The sequence below is a fragment of the Xiphophorus couchianus genome, chromosome 7 (genome assembly GCF_001444195.1).
Source record: "Xiphophorus couchianus chromosome 7, X_couchianus-1.0, whole genome shotgun sequence".
Lineage (NCBI taxonomy): Eukaryota > Metazoa > Chordata > Actinopteri > Cyprinodontiformes > Poeciliidae > Xiphophorus > Xiphophorus couchianus.
The window spans coordinates 4,035,558-4,056,832 of NC_040234.1; the positions used below are offsets into that span (position 1 = coordinate 4,035,558).

At 40.4% G+C, this 21,275-nt stretch overlaps 1 protein-coding gene and 1 long non-coding RNA gene across 2 annotated transcripts in view; both read left to right on the forward strand.

The window, feature by feature from the left end:
• Positions 1-18,949, forward strand: part of mao (monoamine oxidase) — a 44,404-nt gene extending 25,455 nt beyond the window's left edge. Inside the window, 12 exon segments of the mRNA XM_028022680.1 lie at positions 5,763-5,867; positions 5,961-6,052; positions 6,908-7,049; positions 9,090-9,239; positions 10,375-10,534; positions 10,597-10,693; positions 12,097-12,150; positions 12,251-12,308; positions 12,392-12,489; positions 14,146-14,257; positions 14,968-15,030; positions 15,160-18,949. Coding sequence (XP_027878481.1) covers positions 5,763-5,867; positions 5,961-6,052; positions 6,908-7,049; positions 9,090-9,239; positions 10,375-10,534; positions 10,597-10,693; positions 12,097-12,150; positions 12,251-12,308; positions 12,392-12,489; positions 14,146-14,257; positions 14,968-15,030; positions 15,160-15,315 — 1,287 coding nt within the window. The 3' untranslated portion in view covers positions 15,316-18,949.
• On the forward strand, positions 7,803-9,089 carry LOC114147910 (uncharacterized). Its single transcript, XR_003596165.1, has 2 exons — positions 7,803-8,097; positions 8,194-9,089. It is a non-coding gene; the product is annotated as an uncharacterized LOC114147910 (long non-coding RNA).
• Positions 18,950-21,275: the final 2,326 nt, after the last annotated feature.

Consider the following 21,275-nt stretch of genomic DNA (forward strand, 5'->3'; position numbering starts at 1 on the left):
CATTTTGTGGATTTCAGCTGAAAGGGAAATTTACGTATTACATGGAGCCGTTGCACAAAGAATAATACCGCTTTATTTGAATTGTTTATTTCTGAGGCTCTGCAGCCACAAGTGGCTCTTTAGGCCCTCTAGTGTTGGCTCTTACTAACATTGACCAAAAATGATAAAGTATTGAGCAACGTTTAAAAAATGTAAGCCTAATAAATAAGTGCTGTTACAGTTTCTAATACCTATTATTTAGAGAAAGTTTTTGCAGTATATTTTTTTATGCAGAAGCATATTAGAACAAAAAAAAAAAAACACCTCTGAAGTGTTAAGATCAATCTCAGAAATTGTCCAGAAAAAAACAAAACAAAAAAAACTTAAAAGACATAAAAAGTTGAAAATTTGCTTGTTTTTTTTCCCCTCTAACAAATTTCCAACTTTAAAATCTTGGAAATTTCCGAGTTTTTTCTAGACATTTTCTGAGATTGATCTCAAAGTCTGAATTTTTTGGGGGGGCAGAAACTTACCCCTCCTCTTTTGTTCTATCTATATTGGCCTAATATGCCGTGGTGTTTTATTTTATTTTATCTTAGTCTGGCCTAAATAAAATTCTTTTTAAAATTCTTATTCGAAGGTTCTATTAAAGAAAATCTATGCATTCACTTTTATAGAAGTGTTTGATATTCAGAATTTGAAGTTATGTTTCTTTCATTAAAAAAAATAATCTTAAAAGATCTTGATTAAAAAAAAAAAAAATCATCAATTTTGTTTTGAAGGGTCATGCAACTTCTCTCAGCCGGACCAAAGACAAAAATGTCTCTTACAGTTGTGAAGGCTGCTGACGGCTGGGTTTGGATGAATGAGACACAACAAAATTCATGTTGTTAGAAAATGACAAAAAGGGCTCAAATACAAAAAAAAAAAAAAAGGATTGTGAATAGATGTGTTCCTATGGAGACATATGCCTGTAGACTGCACAGTGTGTGCTGTCAGAAGCTGCTCAGGCCTGGTTCTGCATGGAGGCCCAGCCTGAGGGTCGGCTCAGGAGACCCAGGCTGCTGTTTTATACGACAAGTGAACCAAACCGACAACTTCATGCACTTCAGTGGACAGAGAAGAAGTCCACGCGATGAAAATACCCCCGGCACAAAGCTTTTACTGTCGCATACAACCTGCTATTCAACTAAAACACAAGCAGCTGTTTGATGGACGAACGTAAAGCAAGACCTGCGTTGATCAGATGACATAAATGTTCACGCCGTGAAACTGATTCTGTATTTAAGCAGCTTTTCGTTTCATTTCAACATTCAGCCGTCTTGGGTTCACACCTGACACCATAAAAACAACAGGACAAAATATCGGACAGCTTGGACGTGACGGAAACTGGACATTCAGACGAGACGGAAACTTTTGACAAACATTTTTATGGTGCTCGACTAGGAGACAAAAAAACCCTTAATGAATGCAGTAAAACAGTTGCTTGGAAATAATAGTTATAAGTTGTATTTTTTTGGAAAGGTTTTAAAAATTTTAAACTTTCACACTGGACCAAAAAGTCATAATTTGTGTTAGAATAAACATTTGGATGAAATAACTAGTTTTTGTTTTCATTCTTGTTGGTTGGTCTTAAATTTTATTTCTATTATCAATTTAAAAAGTCTTTAAAAGTCTTGAATTTAACTTGTCTTCAGCTGGAAGAACTAAAGCTCAGTAAGTTAACTTCAATATTGATCTTCATAAAAAAAAAACTGTAAAAAACATGAACAATGTACTTTTAAAAATTGTCGACTCATGTATAATACACTTAGTCAGCAAGAAAGTGTGAGGATTTGAGTTTTCTTTGTGTTTATTTTAGGTTTCTGTGTTGTTCTGTCTTCCCCTTGTTTGTTCCCAGCTGTGTTTCGTTCCCTGATTACTCTGTGTATTTAATCCCACCTGTGTTCCTTTTTTATCTGTCTAGTGTGTCTACCTGTTGCTACCAGTAAATGAGCTTTAGCCTTCCGCTCTGTGCTGCCTGGACTTTTGGACTTGGTTTTGCTGACTTCAGCATTAAAAACATAATTTCTTCATTTCAACCTGGGTGTCACGAAGTGCGGGTGTGAGGTGGTGAGGCAGACGCTGTAGACCCAGATGAGATGAATAATGGAAATTTATTGAAGAAAATAGGCTCAAATAAATACCAAAAGTCCAAAAACCTGGCAGCACAGTTGAGCAGAAGGCTAGGGCTCAGCACTGGTAGCAACAGGCTACACGAATGGACAAGATCACATTGACAACGACAAGCAACACAGGTGGAGTTAAATACACAGGGGGTAATCACAGAACGAGACACACCTGGGAACAATCAAGGGGAGGACAGGACAAGGAAAACTCTAAATAAACACAGAAAAACACAGATCCTGACACTGGGTCCTCAGCATCTTCCTCAACACCACTCGCCGCACCTCATGACGGAAAGTTTTCAAGTTTTGCATTATTATTCTGTTCTATGATGTTTTAAGAATCATAGATTCTTAATATCTACGATTTAAAAAAAGAATTTTCATCTTACCTGGTAAAATAAAAGTTAAATAAAATCCTGGGGTTTTACCACGCTGTGTGCACTTTTACATGTGTTTGATGTTGCTGAAGGTGAATGCGTTCACGTCTAACTGAAGGTGACTTCTGGTCCACGTTAAGCACAGAAACAGTGTTGCGGAGAAATTTCTTATTGACCAGAGGGGAGTTCTATGAATTTATGACCTGCAACTGGTTTGGAGAAAAGAGTTTCCAGAGTCATAAAAGAGAAATGGCTGACTGCTTGAGTTTGGCACAGCGCTCTTGGAAATGCGAGCGTATCCAGGGTCACAGAAGATTCATCCAAAGCAATCTGAGGTTTTAAAGTTTATTCAATTGATTTTTCAGCATTTCAAAAAAAGAAAAAATAAACGTCTGAGGTTACAACATTCCCAAACCGATTTTATCTGTCGTGAAAGGCTGATATCTGATAGTATTCAGTTACTGTTTAACATCAAAATGGGATTTTATGAGCAGAAAACAGCTGGTGAAAGCTAAAGGCAAATCTTTACAAGGAAAAACGAGGCTGATGTGGCGGCTTTATGTAAGAATCATCTGCAGAAAACCAAATTAAATGACAGTAAAGTTACATTGAACAGGCAGTAATGGTTTGAAAAGTCTTCCAGTCACCACAAACAGACCAACTGTTTGTGGTCTGTTTGCAAACCCCAGAGATTCTGGGGTTTGCAGAACAGATGCAGCTCTGGAGAAAAAAATAAGAGACCACTGCAAAATGACGAGTTTCTCTGATTTGACTCTTTATAGGTTTATGTTTGAGTAAAATGAACTTTGTTCCTTTATTCTATGAACTCCTGACAACATGTCTCTGAAATTCCAAGCAAAAATGTTTTTTATTTGCAGAAAATGAGATAAGATCAAAATAACAAAAGGGATGCAGTGCTTTCAGACCTCAAATAATGCAAAGAAAACAAGTTCATGTTCATTTAGAAACAACAATGCTAAAGTTTTAAAAACTCGGGAAGAGTTCAGGAATCAGTATTTGGTGGAATAATCAGAAGGTTTTCAATGGGGTTCAATTCAGTGGATAATATTTTTTCCAGAGCTGGATATGCTGAGCTCTGATTGGACAGCGTTATCTATTGCAGATTTCATGCAGACATCAGTGTTGAGGTTGTCTGAGCATTCTTTAAATGTCTTAAAAAGTCTTAATTCATGTATCTAAAATTAAGGCCTTAACTGCGTTAATCACAGATTAGGTCCGTTTCATCTCATTTATGTACATTTTCTGTCAGGTGAAAGTTTGAGTCTCACACAGTCCTTGTGTTTTGTGCCTCAAGGCTAATGCTAACTAGCCGCTAACATACCCTTGCTAGCTTGTTAGCTAGCTTTTTGTGTTTGCGTATGTCAGTGCAAATTTGTCTGCGTTTCGCTGGACGATGTTTGTCTTCACAAAGTTTGGCACTACATGGTCGCACGGTGTGTGAGAAGCACAAAGCTGCTACCAAACAGAGCAGAAACTTCACAATTTTTTGCTATGCTTGTTTGTAATACATCATCCCCTCTTATTCCATAGATTTATTGTTTGGGGTGTTTTTGGTCTTAAATTTAAGCCACGGTTGCATTAAAAACATCCGTAAAAATCTTAAACTTGACTTGAAGAAGACCTGCAGAAGCCCCGGTATCAGCGGGACAATCTGACGGTCACCGGAGGTCAGCCATAAACCGGAGTGAACGTGGAATCGGCACGTTTCCACTGATAGCGTGCGAGTGAAGCTTATCTGTCTCAATTTGTGCCTTCTCATCACTTTTTCCCAATGTGGCACATAAACGGCAGGTGGTCCCATTCAAACAGTGTGTGGAGTCATGGACGCTGTTATCTGGAGTAGTAAAATATTACACAAGTCCTTCCTCTCTTGTCTACACAGCCCTTTGAGTCCTGATCAGTCACTCTGACTAAGCATTCTGGAGGTCAGCTGGAGGCTAAAGGGCAACCGCTATGCTAATCTGAACAGCTCACACACATTCACAGTAAAGGGCATTCCAGGTCAGGCTTTCAGTCCAGAACCAAGGTGCATAAAGAATAAAGATTGCTTATACTTATAGTGCTTTGAACTGATTGGGATTTAGAACTTTGATGTAAGTCCTTCAGGTCTTTACTGCTGCTGCTTGGCTAATATGGTTTGTGTTGTATTCCATTCAAGTTGTTGTGGAGAAAAATAGATGTTGGTCATTTCGACTCTGATATTTAAGATGTTCGCCATGGGAAGACATTAAAAAACAGTTGCATGAGATATATTCATAAGTCTCTAGCACTCATTATTAGCCAACAGAGGAAACATTGGCGTCTTATTGGGGCGTTGAAGCAACAAGCTCTTTTAGTTTGGAGCGACTACGCATATGTTTTGGCATTTTAGGGGAGTCATGGGGGCGATTTTTTTTTTTAAGGAATAGCTGTGGATTCAACACCTTAGAAAAACAAACTCAATGTTTATGAACTTTAGTGATGCTCTGAGACCCCTGGTGGAGAAAGCTGAGTGTTCTCCAAGGAGGCCAGAGTCTCAAATTAGCATGTCACTGCTGTATGCTAACCGGCAAAGTGCATCCGCATCATACCGGATGCACCTTTTCTGCATCCGGTATGATGCGAAAAAAGTGTTTCTGTTGCAGTTTCGTTGAAGTACACCAATTCTGATATGGCCGAAAAAACCCACCTTATTCCAGTGCAAAAACTTTTTATGGAAAACGTGAGTTTTTTTGTAAATTGCCGTGTTTCCATAAAGCAGCTTTTTTTTGTAATTCCAATTTACAGTCAGTGGAAATACAGCTAGTGATCACGATGCATCACAGGACCATGGAGTGTTTTATTAAAGCCAAGAAGTGATGTCAGCGGTGTGGTTGTTTTTTTTTTTTCATTGTTTTTTACAGGACACATTGCAACATTATCGGTTATAATGTTATAACCGATGAATATCTGTTATCGGTTATAACATTATTATCAGTATTGGTAAAAGATATTTTCAGGGCATTCTAAAACAAAATCTCGAGAAAAGGGAACAGTTGTGGCTCAAAGTGACTTCAGTCAGAGAGTATCGGTGGAACTGATGGGTCCAATATGGCAGCCAATACTTCCATCACCTGCCTGTCTCTCTGTAAACAATCTTATCTGCTTCCATTGCAAATTCTGTGATAAAGGACGCAGTCTTCAGTGACTTATCAAGTTCACAGGGAGATTATAACGCTGTTTTTTATCGATCGGACAGGGAAAGTCGTACCCGTTCAAAGGCTCCTTCCCTCCCATGTGGAACCCCATCGTCTACATGGACTTCAACAACCTCTTCAGGACGATGGACAAGATGGGCCAGGAGGTGACGCTATGCTCAGTCTAGATCACTCACATCGCTGTTTTGCTGCTGCAGCGTCCCTGTGCTGTTCTCTCATGCTGCCGTGTGAATTTGTAGATTCCCTTAGAGGCGCCCTGGAGAGCTCCCCATGCCTTAGAGTGGGACAACATGACCATGCAGGAGCTGTTCAACAAAATCTGCTGGACCAGGTGACAGAACTGAAGATTTCCAGTTTAGCTTTGTTTTGTTTTTTTGAATCTCTCTAAACTTTTTAGCATCCTGAAACATGCCTCCGGTTTCTAAATGCCACAGAAACAAAATCATACCAAGTCCAAATTGTAACAGCACATGGAACAGTGTCACCAAGTCGGTAACCTCGTTTTCTCCTGTCTTAAAAAAAATTTGAAGATCATTAAAAATGTAAGTTATTCAAAACGTTAAGCAAACAGTTGGTACCAGATATTTAAATACACTGTCAACCAAGTTATCAACCAGAATAATGACATATTTCTTTACTTTTATGTCAAACACATCTGGTACTGACCTGAGTTGAAAGGTCACACAGACTGGAAGAAGTTTTCACTCCTGGAGGAAATGGGATGAAATGTGAGAATGTCATCTAAACTGTACTAGGACGCGTTTTACTGCAGGAGGGACTGGTGCGCTTCGCATGTAGAAACCTCACGAGAAAAGAGCATCATGTGAAAATATAGACGTGACATCTCAAAACATCAGTCAGGAGGTTAAACCTGCGGTCCAAATGGGAGTAAGGACCCTAAATTAGTTCCACAATAGGGGGGAAAAAAATTAGATGTGTGTTTAGAGAGCATCTGTAAACATCTGATGTCTCACACAGAGTGATCTATCTGAAATGTTTTTTTTTCTGTTCATGAAAATTGTAGCTAATGGAAAATAAGTTTTGCAGAAATTGAGAATATGTTGTTAGAACAATCGAAAAGCATCTTTAGAGATGGAAATAAAAAAGAAGGTTTATTATTATTTCAATAAAAACCAGTGCCGTGCACTTCATGCATTTTCTTTCGTTCCCCTGTTTCCCTCCACAGTGCCGTTCGCCGCTTCGCCACCCTGTTTGTCAACGTGAACGTGACCTCTGAACCCCACGAGGTGTCGGCACTGTGGTTCCTCTGGTACGTGAAGCAGTGCGGGGGGACGATGAGGATCTTCTCCACCACCAACGGGGGGCAGGTGTGTGTGCAGGGCCGAGTTTCTGTCATCCAAATGGAAAATCTCCACGTTAAAGGGCCGGTATCATGTAAAGTCGACTATTTTTAAGCTTTATATTATGTTATAATGTTATCCCTTCATCAAAAACATTGCTATAACTCTTTTATGCATGTTTGAAAAAACATTTAATCTCCCGTGGCAACTATTCACGGGGGTGCCTAAACGCTTGCGCTGACCAAGCTCTGCCTTTTCCACACATCTCCTCCTCAGAGCTGCAGTTTCCTTCCGCATTCAGCTCCTTCAGACTAGCGGCAGCAGCAGTTAGCAAACACCTGGTGGAACTGAGCATTTTCTGATCTTATCTTAGGAACTAGCCTTCAGCTCCTAAGAGCGATGTTAAAGGCTTTATGGGGAAACCGTTGTGCTGGAAAGAGCAGGAGTTTCTTAAAGAGACAGAAGCCCAATTTTAAGGTGTTACATCACAAAGTCACATGTCTTTTAAGTCTCATTTGATATATACTGAACAACTGACGGTAATATAGTTCTTCATTGTGCTAATTGGTATAATATGTTTGGAAAACACAACACCGCCCCTTTAAATGAAGTAAAATGTGAACCTGTTTGTTTACATCTTGACTCACATCCTTGAAATTTGGGTTTCGAGGACTCGTGCTCATGCATTATGAAATCCCCCCGCCTCTCCAGGAGAAGTACAGTAATGCAGAGCGTCCGGAGCAGACAGATCCGGGGCTTGGGCCGGAGCCGGGGCCGGGGCCGGGGCCGGGGCCGGAGCCGGGGCCGGGGCCGGGGCCGGGGCCGGGGCCGGGGCCGTCAGTGACAGATCCTGAATTAGTCTCAGTGCTTTTTTTGTCTGCGCTGCGTCGCCTCAGCTTCATTACAGGCCTAACAAAGGCTGCTTTCTTGCGGTGCTAGGGGAACTTCATTCCCTTCCAGAGTTCAGTGACCCCTCGTTGCCATAACGACCGGGGCCTGGGACTGTGTCTCTGTAAACGGGTGACACTGACGTCGTTTTGCAGTTTTCAAGTTCTAAAACTTATACAAAATGCAGGTGCAGTCACTGCAACTTAAAAAAATAAAATCTTTCTCAAGTATTTATTTCCTTTTAAACCGTGATGATTAAAGTCTGACTCTCGTTTTCTGTCAGGACCGATTCAGGTTCAGCTTTTAATCTAGTCGCGTCTGATTGGTGAATTGCACCCAAAGGCTAGAATGGAATCCGCCCAACGCGGTTAGTGATCAGGGAAGGCCGAGACGCCGACGCCAAGCCCACGGAAAAGGTCGCTGCCTAATCAATTTTGTGAGTCAGAGCGTCGGCAGCACCTTGTCTCTCTCCAAGCCTCCATCCCAAACCGCAGACTGTCTTCGTGATGTAGCAGTAGGTGACCTGAGTTCTGCACATGTAAATTTGCAGCGAAGGGAAAGGAGAACAAGTGAAGATAACAGTGCAGAACATCTGGGAGGGGCAGCGGATTCGATCGGATCCTCCACTGAACACGGCTTTGCTTGTGCAGGAAGAGCTGATCTCTGTGAGACCAGACGGAAGGACGAGGATTTCGCTGAGGTTTAAGAGAACAGTTTGGATCTACACTGTAAAAAATCACTGTAAAGACTACACAATGATTGTACAGCAAGACTGTAACAAAACTACAGTAAAACTGCATTAGAATTACAGTAAAATCAACAGAACTACAGTAAACTAGTAACAAAATTGCAGTAAAACTGTAATATAATTCTGCCAAACTGTTACAGTAAAACTAACAAAATTCCGGTAAAGAAAATGTGTAAAAAACCCCACAATTTTAACTCCTCACAATAATTCTTCCACACATGAATCCCTCTAATGGAAGCGCAGAGGCTTTTAAACTTCGCCTTGAGCTTTAGTTTTTCTAAACGTTTCCTCTTAGGTTGTTTATTTCATTTTAAACCAGCTCTGCACACACTTGACAAACGTGGAAAGTCTGAGGTGTGTAGATGTTTTATCCGGCCGCCGCGTCAGAACACACACTCTCTGACTGTCGCTCTCTCGGTCGTCTGGTGAAGGAGAGGAAGTTTGCGGGCGGCTCCAGCCAGATCAGCGAGTGCATGGCCAAGGAGCTGGGTGACAGGGTGAAGCTGCAGTCGCCCGTCTACAGGATCGACCAGACCGGAGACATGGTCGTCGTGGAGACGGTGAACAAAGAGACTTACACGGTGAGTGGAACCGAACCGCGGGACGGTGGGAGTCGAGGAATCAACATAAATCGCAACATCAATGAAGATGGGACGTCGTGTAAAGCAGAACACGATGATTCATGAATCATTTTCAACCTGTGTTCAGGTGAATTCACTACAAAGCAAGACATTTAAAGAGCTAACTGATCAACTTTATTGTTTTCTTTGAAAATGTTCACCTATTTGCATGTTGATGTCTACAACACGTTCCAAATCAGAGCCATGTTTACCTGTCACATCACCTTTCCTTCTGACAAACCTCAACACGCTTTTGGGAACTCATTCTTGAAGCTTTAGTATTTTTTAATTCTTTTCCCATCGTTGTTTGAGATACTTCAGTTGTTCAGCAGCCTGGGGCCTCAGTTGCCGTATTTTGCGCTTCACGATTCAACAAACCTTTTTAAAAGTCACGGGCGATCGGCGCTGGTTCAGAGACATTTCTCCAGATTCTCTGAGTCTTTTGGTGACACTTTGAACTGCAGGCCATGCACACACACGCACTCTGCTTGTACATTAATACAAACTCCCCAGTTCCCTCACACAAGTCCTTATCAGTTCCCTTCCTAGATGAGTCATCACCTGCTTCCAGTTAATAAACGAGAGATTTTTTGAGTATTTTTCAACTTTCCCACTTTCTTGTTCCCAACGTTTTTAGAACGTGTTGCCGGCGTCAAATTCCAGATGTGTGAATATTTGCATGATTGCAATAAAGTTTCCCCTTTGAACATTAAATATCTTGACTTTACAGTGAGTTCAGTTGAATGCAGGTCGGAAGGAACTTTAAAATCATCATGTTCTGCTTTCATTCATGTTTTTATACAACGTCCCAAATTGACTGAGGTTGGGGTCGCCTCATTTCAACTACATACAGCTTTTAAATGATTTCATTCAGTGGCTGTTTGACTCATAACTTTAGTTTTTCTATCACTTTGTACTCCTCCCTCTCTTTCCTTTTATAACTTTATATGTGTTAAAATTGTAATTAAACTTGGACGTACTGTGTAGCTTCAGAGCAGAAACACAAATCTCAGAGGAGGAGAGAAGATTTGTGTTTTGCTGCCCTCTGCTGGCCGCATCCGTCCTGAATAGTTCTGCCGACTTTTCTTCGCTTCAGGCCAGATACGTCGTCGTGGCAACGCCGCCCGCCCTCAACCTGAAGATGCACTTTAACCCCGAGCTGCCGCCCCTCAGGAACCAGCTGATCTACCGCGTGCCCATGGGCTGCGTCATCAAATGCATGGTCTACTACAAGGAGAACTTCTGGAGGAAGAAGGGTACGGAGAGCAGGACGGGGGGACGGCAGGGGGCAGCAGGTTCTAATGTTTGGTCTGGTCAGGTTACTGCGGCACCATGGTGATCGAGGAGGAGGGGGCTCCTATAGGCCTGACTCTGGATGACACAAAGCCTGATGGGACCGTGCCCGCTATCATGGGGTGAGCCGCCAGTTACACAACAAGAGAGAGAGAGAGAGGATGTTTGTTTTTCTTGCCACATTTTAAAGACTTAAGAAGTTATTTATTTATTTCAAACATGGTAGAAGTAGAAAATCACACACTTGAACTAGGAATGCAAAAGACATATCTTTGTACAATAATCTCAACATTTCAGATTATGAAAGTCATTTTTATTTCCGATGAGGAAAACTTGAGTAAAAATTAAAAAGCAGCTTTCAAATGATGATTTGTTTTGATAACAGAAAAAACAACAACCTGACCCTGTGTGACAAAGTAATTATCTCACTGCCTCATTATGAACTAAACATGGTGAACCACAATTTTGGAAAACGCAGCTCAGTTCTACTTGCTACAAACGGATTCCCTGAGCTGTAAATTTAAAAAATCATTTTTATGATTTTATGATTTTGATGATTCAGTATTATGTGCTTTTCGGGCACATAGGGACATTTTATAGCACAATCAGTAACTATATTACCTTCAGTTACTATAAAAATACTCCCTATCAAATCTGACGTAAAAGAAATTTTACTTTGTAATTTAAAGCATTGAAAAGCTCTTTAAGATCTTTCTGAAACGCCGCCTTCAGAAAGTCACCAGAACATGGCTCCTCTGTTAACCCTTTAACAACGTTTTACTAAGCAGTAGCTCCTATAATGAGCTCAGCTGATGTTCCACCATGTGCTAATTGCTGCTGGCTAGTCTGAAGGAGCTGAGTGGGGGATTGATGGGTGAGGGCTGCTCTGTGAGGCCAAAGCTTGGAAGCCTTGTCTGGAAGGTGGAGCTAGGTCCAACCAGGTGTTTTGCACAGCTGAATGGTTGCCATGGAGATTAACGGATTTGTTTTTTCAAACACGCATGAAAGAATCAAAGCAAGGCTCCAGGTTTATTTTTGATGAAGGAATAAAATTATGACATGATACAAAGCTTTAAAAAAGTCCATTTTGCAAAATGCTGCCCCTTTAAATCCATTTGTATATATTTTGTTAAAGGGTTAATAGAGGAGCCATGTTGTGATGACTTAAGTTTCAGAAAGAGCAGGAGTTTCTTAAAGAGACAGAGGCCCAATTTTAAGGCGTTAAATTATGAAGTCAAATTTCTTTTAAGTCATATCTGATATTTACAGCATTTTTTTTAATAACAACTGAAGTTAACATAGTTACTTTACTGTGCTTTAAAGTGACACTATGTGCTTGGATAATACCCCTTTAATAATTTGAATCATTAAGTGACAAAAAAAAAAGTAATCAGTAAGGGGAAGTTAGTTTTTTACATCTCTGTTTTGTGTCCAAGCTGTGCACCTCAGAGCGCTGGGGAAGGTGGCGCTGTCAGATCTAATTATATATAAATATATAAATCCGCATCTCTCCCTCTTCCTGCAGGTTCATTCTGGCTCGCAAGTGCAGGAAGCTGGCAGACCTGACCAAAGAGGAGAGGTGTGGACACACGCCGGCGACCGGCCGTCGGCTGAGCTCAATCTCCCCCCCAAAGCTACCAGCTAGCTTTAACCTGAACTTTGTTCTTGTTTTCGTTCAGGCTCAGGAGGATCTGTGAGATTTACTCCAGAGTGCTGGGCTCAGAGGAGGCTCTCCACGTGAGTCCGGACACGCAGAACCACGAGCAGCAACACGGCAGAACGGCTGACCCGCTTCTCACACGGCCTCTGGTGTCTTTCAGCCGGTGCACTATGAAGAGAAGAACTGGTGTGAGGAGGAATACTCCGGCGGCTGCTACACAGCTTACTTTCCTCCTGGAACCCTGACCCAGTTTGGCAGGTGAGTTATCCGCGGCCCACGCGCTTCTTGTTGCAGATGTTGAGGGTTCAAACCGAGGCTGAGGCCTCTGCTGCTGCGCAGGGTTAAAGGCTGAAGAGAGAAGTGAGTTCAGGTTCAGTTCTGGTTCAAAGGGTTTTAGGGTCCCAAAGCCGGGTTCCTTCTTAGTTGTCATTCATTCACAAATTCATCCATTTTCTAACACCCTTGTCCCCAGTGGGGTCAGGAGGTGCTGGTCTCTATCTCCAGCTAAAGTTCCGGGCGAGAGGCGGGTTCACCCTGGACAGGTCGCCAGTCTGTCGCATATTTGTCATTCAATTCAAATCAAATTCAAAATACTTTATTAATCACTTTATTAATTAATAAATAGAAACCTGTGCTGAAAATCTAATGTGTTGGCAAAATGTAGTTCCTTTTATTACTTGTACTGCAGTTTATTTAATAAAGTAAAATCTTACTTTTGTTGTCCCAGTAATTATTGCAATAAATGATAATATTGTTGTCTTGAGACCATTTTCAAGTAATATATTGATAATACCAATAATAATAATAATAATAATAATAATAATAATAATAATAATAATAATAATGCAGGTTTGCTCTCTCAAAGTTTAATAAACTTTAATTTGTAAAGAAAACTTAACACTTGAACTGGTAGGTATTTTAAGTATCCCAAATTAAACATGGCAACCAAAAATAACAAATAAAACGTAAATAAAAAAACCCACTGACAACCTAAACTGTAAATAAATTGAAATGACGTCTCTAAACAAGTTTACCCTTCAAAATAACAATCATTAGAATAGAAATGAATTAACTCATTTTAATTTGTCAAGCAATTAAATAATTACAAAAGTATACTAACTTAATATTACTTACATTTTTTAATTTATAAGAAGTCTTGCCTTCAGTATTCTGTTACCAGCTCTTTCCAAGTTCACCAAAATCTACAGTCAAGAACACTCATCCTACAACCGCTAAAACCCATTTTTGTTGGTATTTTGTGAAAAAGGAAGTAGTTCTCATTTCGTCTTCTGAGGATTTTATGTTGATTCCTTCTGTGGTTCTTGGTGCAGCGCCACCACAGGTGAGGAGGAGAACAGGTTCTTCAAAGGGTTTGGCTCGTTTGACAATGCAGTGTGAAAAGAACTGCAGCAACTGAAAATGTAACAGATGTCACAACTTTGGTCCCAGATTTAACCGAGTCTACCGGACTGTCAGGTGTGAAAACATTCTTAGTTTTAATGTACTTAGTGTTAGACTTTTCTTTATGCTTTGCATTATAAGCCAAGTTTACTTCACTATACTGTTCTTAAGCATATAAAACACAGCTCGTTCAAAATAAACTTCAAGTACACTGCCTCATTTCTGGCATAAAGTAAATCCAGCTGAATAAATCGCTTTTTGTTAAGGGGAATTTCAGGATGAGATCAGCATAAGAGATCAGGAACTGGAGTTACTTATTCTAATGAACATCTAACATCAGTCACAATAAATCCAGCACATTTCCCACATTAGTGTGTTCTAGCAGCACTAGGAAGCTTTCCAGTGGCGTACAAATGTAGGAATAAAAAGAACATGGAGGCTAAAGCTATCAATCAAAGCACAAATCAGTAAAATAACTCCTCCTGCGTGTTCTCTGTCGTTTCCTGTCTGCAGGGTTCTGAGGGAGCCTGTTGGCAGGTTGTACTTTGCCGGCACGGAGACGGCGTCAGAGTGGAGTGGCTACATGGAGGGGGCGGTGCAGGCCGGGGAGAGAGCCGCCAGAGAGGTCAGAGAACTCTTTGCATTTTTTACAGCCTTCCCCCCCACACACATTTATGACTATAAAAAAAACAAACAAACAAAAAAAGCACATCACTATCCAATAGAAGTGAGAGGGAAGTTTCACCTTCCAGCATAATAATCGCTCCAAACATACGGCCAGTGCTACAGTAGACGAGCTAACCTGACCTCCTCTCTGAGCTTCTATTGCCGCCTGAAGAAATACAAAGCTCCCGGTCAAAAACAACCAATCAGAGCCAGGGGGAGGGTCTTAGCGCTGTCAATCAATGCTGCAACTTACCAACACAGGAATACTGCTTATCCATTGTCATCGGTGGCTATGCTAAGCTAGCTAGTCTTAGTATTCATGGCAGGTTATGTTGTGGTGGACCGGCTGAAGTGTAGCATATAGAGTAAGTGAGCACGAGAGTGATTGACAGCACTAAGACCAGCCTCCTGACTCTGATTGGTTTATTTCTTACTACTGGGAGCACTGGGAGCTAAAATCTTTTTATCTGTTTCATACTGTCACAAAGTAATGATTATTTTAACAAACATGTAGAAACATCTTTTTTTTCCTCGTAAGTTACATCCTACAGCTTTAAGTCTGGCTTTAGTCTGAAAGTCGACTTGAGTCTTTGACCCCCCGCGTCTGCTGTAGAATCCATAAAACCATAAACTCATCTTTATTATGTCACAACCCGCTGTTTCTCACAGGTCTTGTGTGCGATGGGTAAAATCCACCAGAGTCAAATCCACCAGCCAGAGCCTGAGAGTCAGGTGAGGGTTGTTTTCACGTCTCGTCTTCCAGCAGAAGTCGTTCAACCATTTTAGCATAAACCAAAATAGTAATGGCTGGCTTATAGAAGTCGTTCAGCCAGCCATAACGTTCGTCTCTTCCCCCTGCAGGAAGTTCCTGCCCTGCCGTTTGTCACCAGCTTCTGGGAGAGGAATCTGCCGTCGGTCGGCGGTTTCCTCAAGGTCACGGGCGTCTCCGCCGTCCTGTCCGCCGCCGCCGCCGCGGGCCTGGTGGCCTACAAAAAGGGCCTGTTCCCCAGGAGTTAAGCTGCCTGCACCTCGTCTTCTCACTCTTCTGCAACTCAACGGGACACAACTCAATAGAAACCATATTCATGCACTTCTGTTTTTTTTCTCTTTTTTTGTATTCTTTATGGGGGATTTCGAAACGCTAGGCCATGAAAGGCAGACTCTCCAAATGAAGCAAAATCAGATTCACTTTGAGTGCAAAGAGTGAGCGGCTGTTCAGTCTTCGAGAGAAGAAGAGCTAACTGTTTAATTAGCACTTAATCTGTATCTCAGATTATTAAACCAATGAAGGAAAAACAATCTGGAATCAAAATAAATAATCTCTGCTAATGTTCCACACATTCATCCTTCTCGTGGGTGTGTGGATGTGTGTGTGTATAAGCTCTGCCTGTTTGCATGTGCACCTGATTTGGTTATTCTGCCTTTGTGAGTGTCTGTTCATTGAAGTGTGTGTGAGCGTGGAGGTGTGTGTGTGTGTGTGTGTGTTTCTGTTGTCTCTAATTACCTCTGCTGATTTTAGGTACTGGTTCATTCTGACCTTGCTTGTTTAATGAGATCTAGTAACACTGAAAGTGAGTAGGGCTGTTCCATCATCAGTTCTAATATCATAGAGGACAATCAAGATTAAGGCTGTTTTTTTTTTTTTTTCTCATTTTGTGATCTGAATGTTCTATTAAAACGTGAAGAAAAGAAAAATAAAACAGCAGCTCTGTGACATAGTGTGTCTCTTTGAGCCATTCTTACTGCTGCTGTATGCTTTTATCTGAGGTTTAGTGCTAATCGGTCTTCATTATTTACCGTGTTCAGGTAATGTTAGCTAAACAGAAGGGTATTCTCAAGTTCAATGTTTCATTTTTGTTTAGAATGTCATAAAAATGTGGTTGTACATGTAAGAGAAGTTGTTCCAGGGTCCAGATGTGACAGGACAAAATTTACGTTTTTTTATTTTGTTTGGGTTTTTTTTATCTAAAGGAAACAAATCTAAATCAAATCATTTATTGTCTAAACTCACATCCATGGCAGTTAGCTGGAGGTGAGGAGTGAGGTTGTTGGTGTAGATAGGGCTGTGGGGGTGTTATGGGGTGCATCTCCAGCCATCACTGATAAAGAGCTGTGGTCACTCTATGGATAAATTCCTAAATAGAAGGCTAAGTTTTGGAAATGTGTGAAAATCCAGAGCCATTTCTCACTTGAGATGTAATTAATGAACAACTCTTCAGATCCACACCGCAGAGATAGCTAGGAAACAATTAATGACTGTAGCTGCCTGTGGCTAATTAATTCATTAACTGTGGCTAGCTTTAAGTTGTAATGTTCCCTATCTGGAGCAAATTAAGCTAGTTAGCTGTTGCGTGTTACCTGTAGCTAACTGTGGACAATAAATTGTAAGCTGGCTAGCTCTGGCTAGCTAGCTGTAGCTTTCTTTGGTTGATCATTTTTAAAGCTAACTGTTGACTTTGGGCTGTACGTACCTAGCCAAAGAAAACTGACTGTCAAAACTTGTGGCTATTAAAAAGGTAAAGCTGGCTGTGTTCTGCTGGCTGTAACCAGATGTAGCTAATAAATGATAAAGCTAGCTCTGAGTTATGAGCGCTCCCTAGCTAAATATGTTATAGTGATAACTGTGTAGTTAAACAGTTTTCGTGAATATCCTGCGATAGTTTTCATTTTCACTATTATACATTGAACTCCTGGTATTCGCAGAGGTTAGCAGAACACGGCTGTCCATGATTAGCTAAAATCCACACATACTTCCAAAAATGCTTAGGACTGCATAATTTAATAATTCACATACCAAATATACATAAATAAGCTTCAGTGAGCACCATGGAAATTGTCTTAATGCTACTGCAGAGGGTTTCATACAGTCTTCCTTTTTTTCACTCTTAATTTGACACAGCCAATCAGCGCCAAGACAAGTAAATGCAGCTTCTGGATTGGCTGTTTTGCAAACACCAGTCAACTAGCATTATGTTATTTCAGCTTCCCATGGTGTGTTTTCTTTTAGCTAGAATATTTTAGATATGATCTACGAAAAAATACAGCGAATAGTTGAATCTGTAAATTGTGAACAATGGATAGGGGTCCACTATGACTGAATTCGGTTATTAGAGATGGAAAAATCCTTGTAGTCACCTAAAGTTTGTTAACACCTAACATAAACCAAAACAGTAATTTTAGTGTTAGTTTAAACTAAAACGTGTAAGCAGAATGCAGTTCCTTTTTCTCCGCCGTAGTATAAAACAGATCTTATGTGTGAAAATTTTCAGTTGCAAATCTGCAGTAAAGCTTCAACTTTGTGGTAAAAACTGCATTATTTTAAACCTAAGATATATAAATCTAAATATATTTTATTGATGTAAGACTGAATTAAAAATAACAAATTACAGGGTGGGGTTTCCTAAGGAGAGTCACAATAGATGAAGCCGATCTATTGAGGAGAACTTGTGTTGGTGTGTCGGCCATGTTAAGAGAACTGTACAGTGTATGGCTACAGTGAGGATCGTGTTCTTGTTCCAAAGACTGGTGTTTGTGACTGTAGTTGTGTCTGTTGTGCCTTAATGAACGTCTTGGTGTTTTGTCATTTTTCTCAAGTGCCTGTGTAACTCTGACTGTTTCTCTCTCCTACCTTTCCCCACACACTGTTAAAGCTAATGCTCACCAGGTCACTGCCTCAAGGGACCTTCGGTGACACTCAACTCAAAATTCGATTTTTAAATGCTGCCTGTGTTACCTGAGTGGAATCCTCATAATAAACTTGACTCAGGTAAAGCCAGGCGTATGAAGTAGCACTCTGACTGTTGGTGTGATCTTAACTGGTCTCCAGTGGACCCGAGTCTGTGTGTGTGCTTTGTATTGTGATTGCAGTGCTTCACCATGTGTCCCCTGTGCCATGTTGTAGCGTCCTCGTGTCTTCATGGTCGCCTCCTGTCTCACATCCAACCACCAGTAGAGGTTTTCCAAGCTTAGTGTTGAAGAAAGGATCTGTCACTAGCTGCGTTTCCATTACTAATGTGTGAAAGCCTTTGTTGATATGCAGCTAATGTCGAAAAAACCCAATTTCGCAATTGGGGTGTTTCTGTAAAATGAAAAAACGCAATTGAAATCACATGTGAATAGGTTCGTCCACGCGATAAGTCGTCAAAAATGACAATGTCATGATTGTTCAACCATTGCAGTTTTGCGAAATAAACCAATTTCGATGGAACCGAAAAAAAACCCCACTTCATGCTAGCGCCAAAACGTTTTAACGAAAAATGAAAGCTTTTCAGAATTTGCCATATTTCCATTAAGCGACTTTATGTTTAAAATGTCAAATTGTGCAAATGCCGTATATGTGCAAATACAATGGAAATGCAGCTAGTGATGTTGCTCACATTTGAACCCATCTGATGTTAGTGAACAAACGCCAGCACGCTCTGTAGGTCTGTCATTTGGGAACTACAGAACCGACACCAAACCATCAGCAAACATAACCTACATGGTCAAGTCCTTGTTGATTTCTTTCTCTTTTACTGATTGTTTTTCTTCTTCACCTGATGTGCACACGAACCTCCCCAAACTAATCCTGTAACGCGTCCTTTGATGTCTTTGATTCCTCAAAGCAAGCTGGTGATATTCAAAATGTGAAATAAATCCTAATTTCATCTGATCCTATCGGTCTGTGTGTATAATTGTGAGCTTGATACATGCTTGTATTGGTCTTGCTGCAGTTTTTAGGGAATCCATGAAAAGTTTGGAGTAGTAAGAAAAAGTCAGGTGTGAATGGAAAGAACTCCCTATATTATAAAAACTTTCCATTGTATAATAAGATCTGGTTGTTTTTATATAAAAAATTATTTAAACTTGCTATAGATTCCTCTCTTTCCGATATCTTTTTATTGATTATTAGAAATACACTGCCTGGCCAAAAAAAAAGTCGCCACCAAAAAATGGTCACACTCTCTAATATTTTGTTGGACCGCCTTTAGCTTTGATTACAGGCTGCATTCGCTGTGGCATTGTTTCAATAAGCTTCTGCAGTGTCACAAGATTTATTTCCATCCAGTGTTGCATTAATCTTTCACCAAGATCTTGTATTGATGATGGGAGAGTCTGACCACTGCGTAAAGCTGGTTGCTGGTTTCTCGATCAGTGACTGCATGTTGCTTTTTATGACCTTTTAGTTTTGTGTTTTTATGCTGCCTTGCTGCTGAAATGTGCTATACGAATAAACTTGATTGATTTTTGGATTGATTGATTGATTGATTAACGTGCATGTACTGTGACCTCTGGTTAAACTAATATACTTCCTGTTGGCAGATGTTATTAACTGGAGTCACACATTCATATTTATTCATAGATTATTGGTAAGTTCAAGAGATTTTTGTAAAATGGACAGACCTTAAATTATACTACAAGCTGCAATGATGCGGTAAAATCAGTGTTACTAACGTCGGCGTTCAGTGGTCATAATGTTATGCCTGAACATTCCAGTTGCCACAGTTAATGTACTGTATAATGTGCTTTTTTCAGAAACAATTTATCAATTTATTGATTAATTCCCAATTAATCAATAAAAACATGCTACTTGCAAGAATATTTGTTAGTTTTCACCAGAAGGATTTATGTCAAACTTCAACATTTTAAAGCCGTTTATGATGAAGTTATCATTTTCACATATAAGCATAAGTAAACGAAGGTGATGCAGAACGTTATGTCCTATATCTTGTCCCATATCAACGAAATTGAGAACAGATTGTCAAAAAAAATCACTAAAATTTCATAATAAGCTGATCATTTACAATTCATAAGGTAAAATGAATCAAACTGCATCTGATTCATTTCAATGCAGACACATAAATATTACAAAGTGGATTCTATGTGAAAAGGAAAATGTGGAAATCATTGCAAATCTCTAGAGCTGCGGTCCCCAACCTTTGTATTACTGCGGACCGGTCAAGACTTGGGAGGAGGACTTTATTCAGCTGATTTTAACGCTGTACAAAAGCTGCTGGAAAAGACAAGTGTTTGGTTGTTGATTTACAATCCAGAAACCATGTGCTGCATTCTTGTTGGTTGTGCAGGAGGCTCTACTTCTGCTTTTCAAAGCTGTATAGCTGTATAATTGCGCATCAGTTTGCGGCCATTTTCAAATGCGAGTGTAAACGTGATGGGGACTTAGCTAGCGGCAGCTTAGTTGCATTTAAAGTAACAAGAAGTCTTAAAACGGCTCGTTCTAAAAGCTCAAAATAGGCCGAACTGATTAAACTTAAATGACCCGAAGAAGCAGCACAGGAGCTTTTTAACGATAGAAACTCCCCCCAAAATTTAAGATAAAACAATATAAGACCATTTTGGGAAATTAAGCACCATTTTTAATTTGAGCTGAGGTGAAAACCTGCTGAGAGGCAGGAGAGGAATCTGCCATGAAGAGGAAAACACGGTGGAAAGTCAGGTAAGCTAACTAGGCTATTATGGGTTTCACCTTCCTGTCGGAAGCAGTCTGTTAGTTTCTTTACCGACAACATAGTGTTTTTATGTATTTTTTTATAAAGAACTACCAAAGTAGTTTGAAAGTGAACTGAGCCAAGTGCTAATTCTTCACCGTTCATGCTCGGCTCTGGAGAACTCGAACAACTCTAAGTTTGTTTGTTTTCACTCCATGAACTATTAGAACTAAAACCAGAACCGGCTGCGAGCTGAAAAATAGAGCAGAAAATGTCCAAACAGCAAAGAAGCAGGCAAAGAAACCAGAGGCATGTGGACCGCTCCGGCCTATTGTCGCTGACGTCACATAGAGCCGCCATCTTAGAGCGGCCCGCTCCACTCGGTGCTATGTTAGTGAAGTATCAGCGCATTTAATTCATCATAAATCGCTAAATACTTAACAGATTTTCACGCCTTTTTGCTGGAAACCTTAACTAAACAGCTATCATAGCTATTAAGTTTTTTAAACAATAAAAAAACCACCGACTCCAAAGAACTTTTAAAAACTA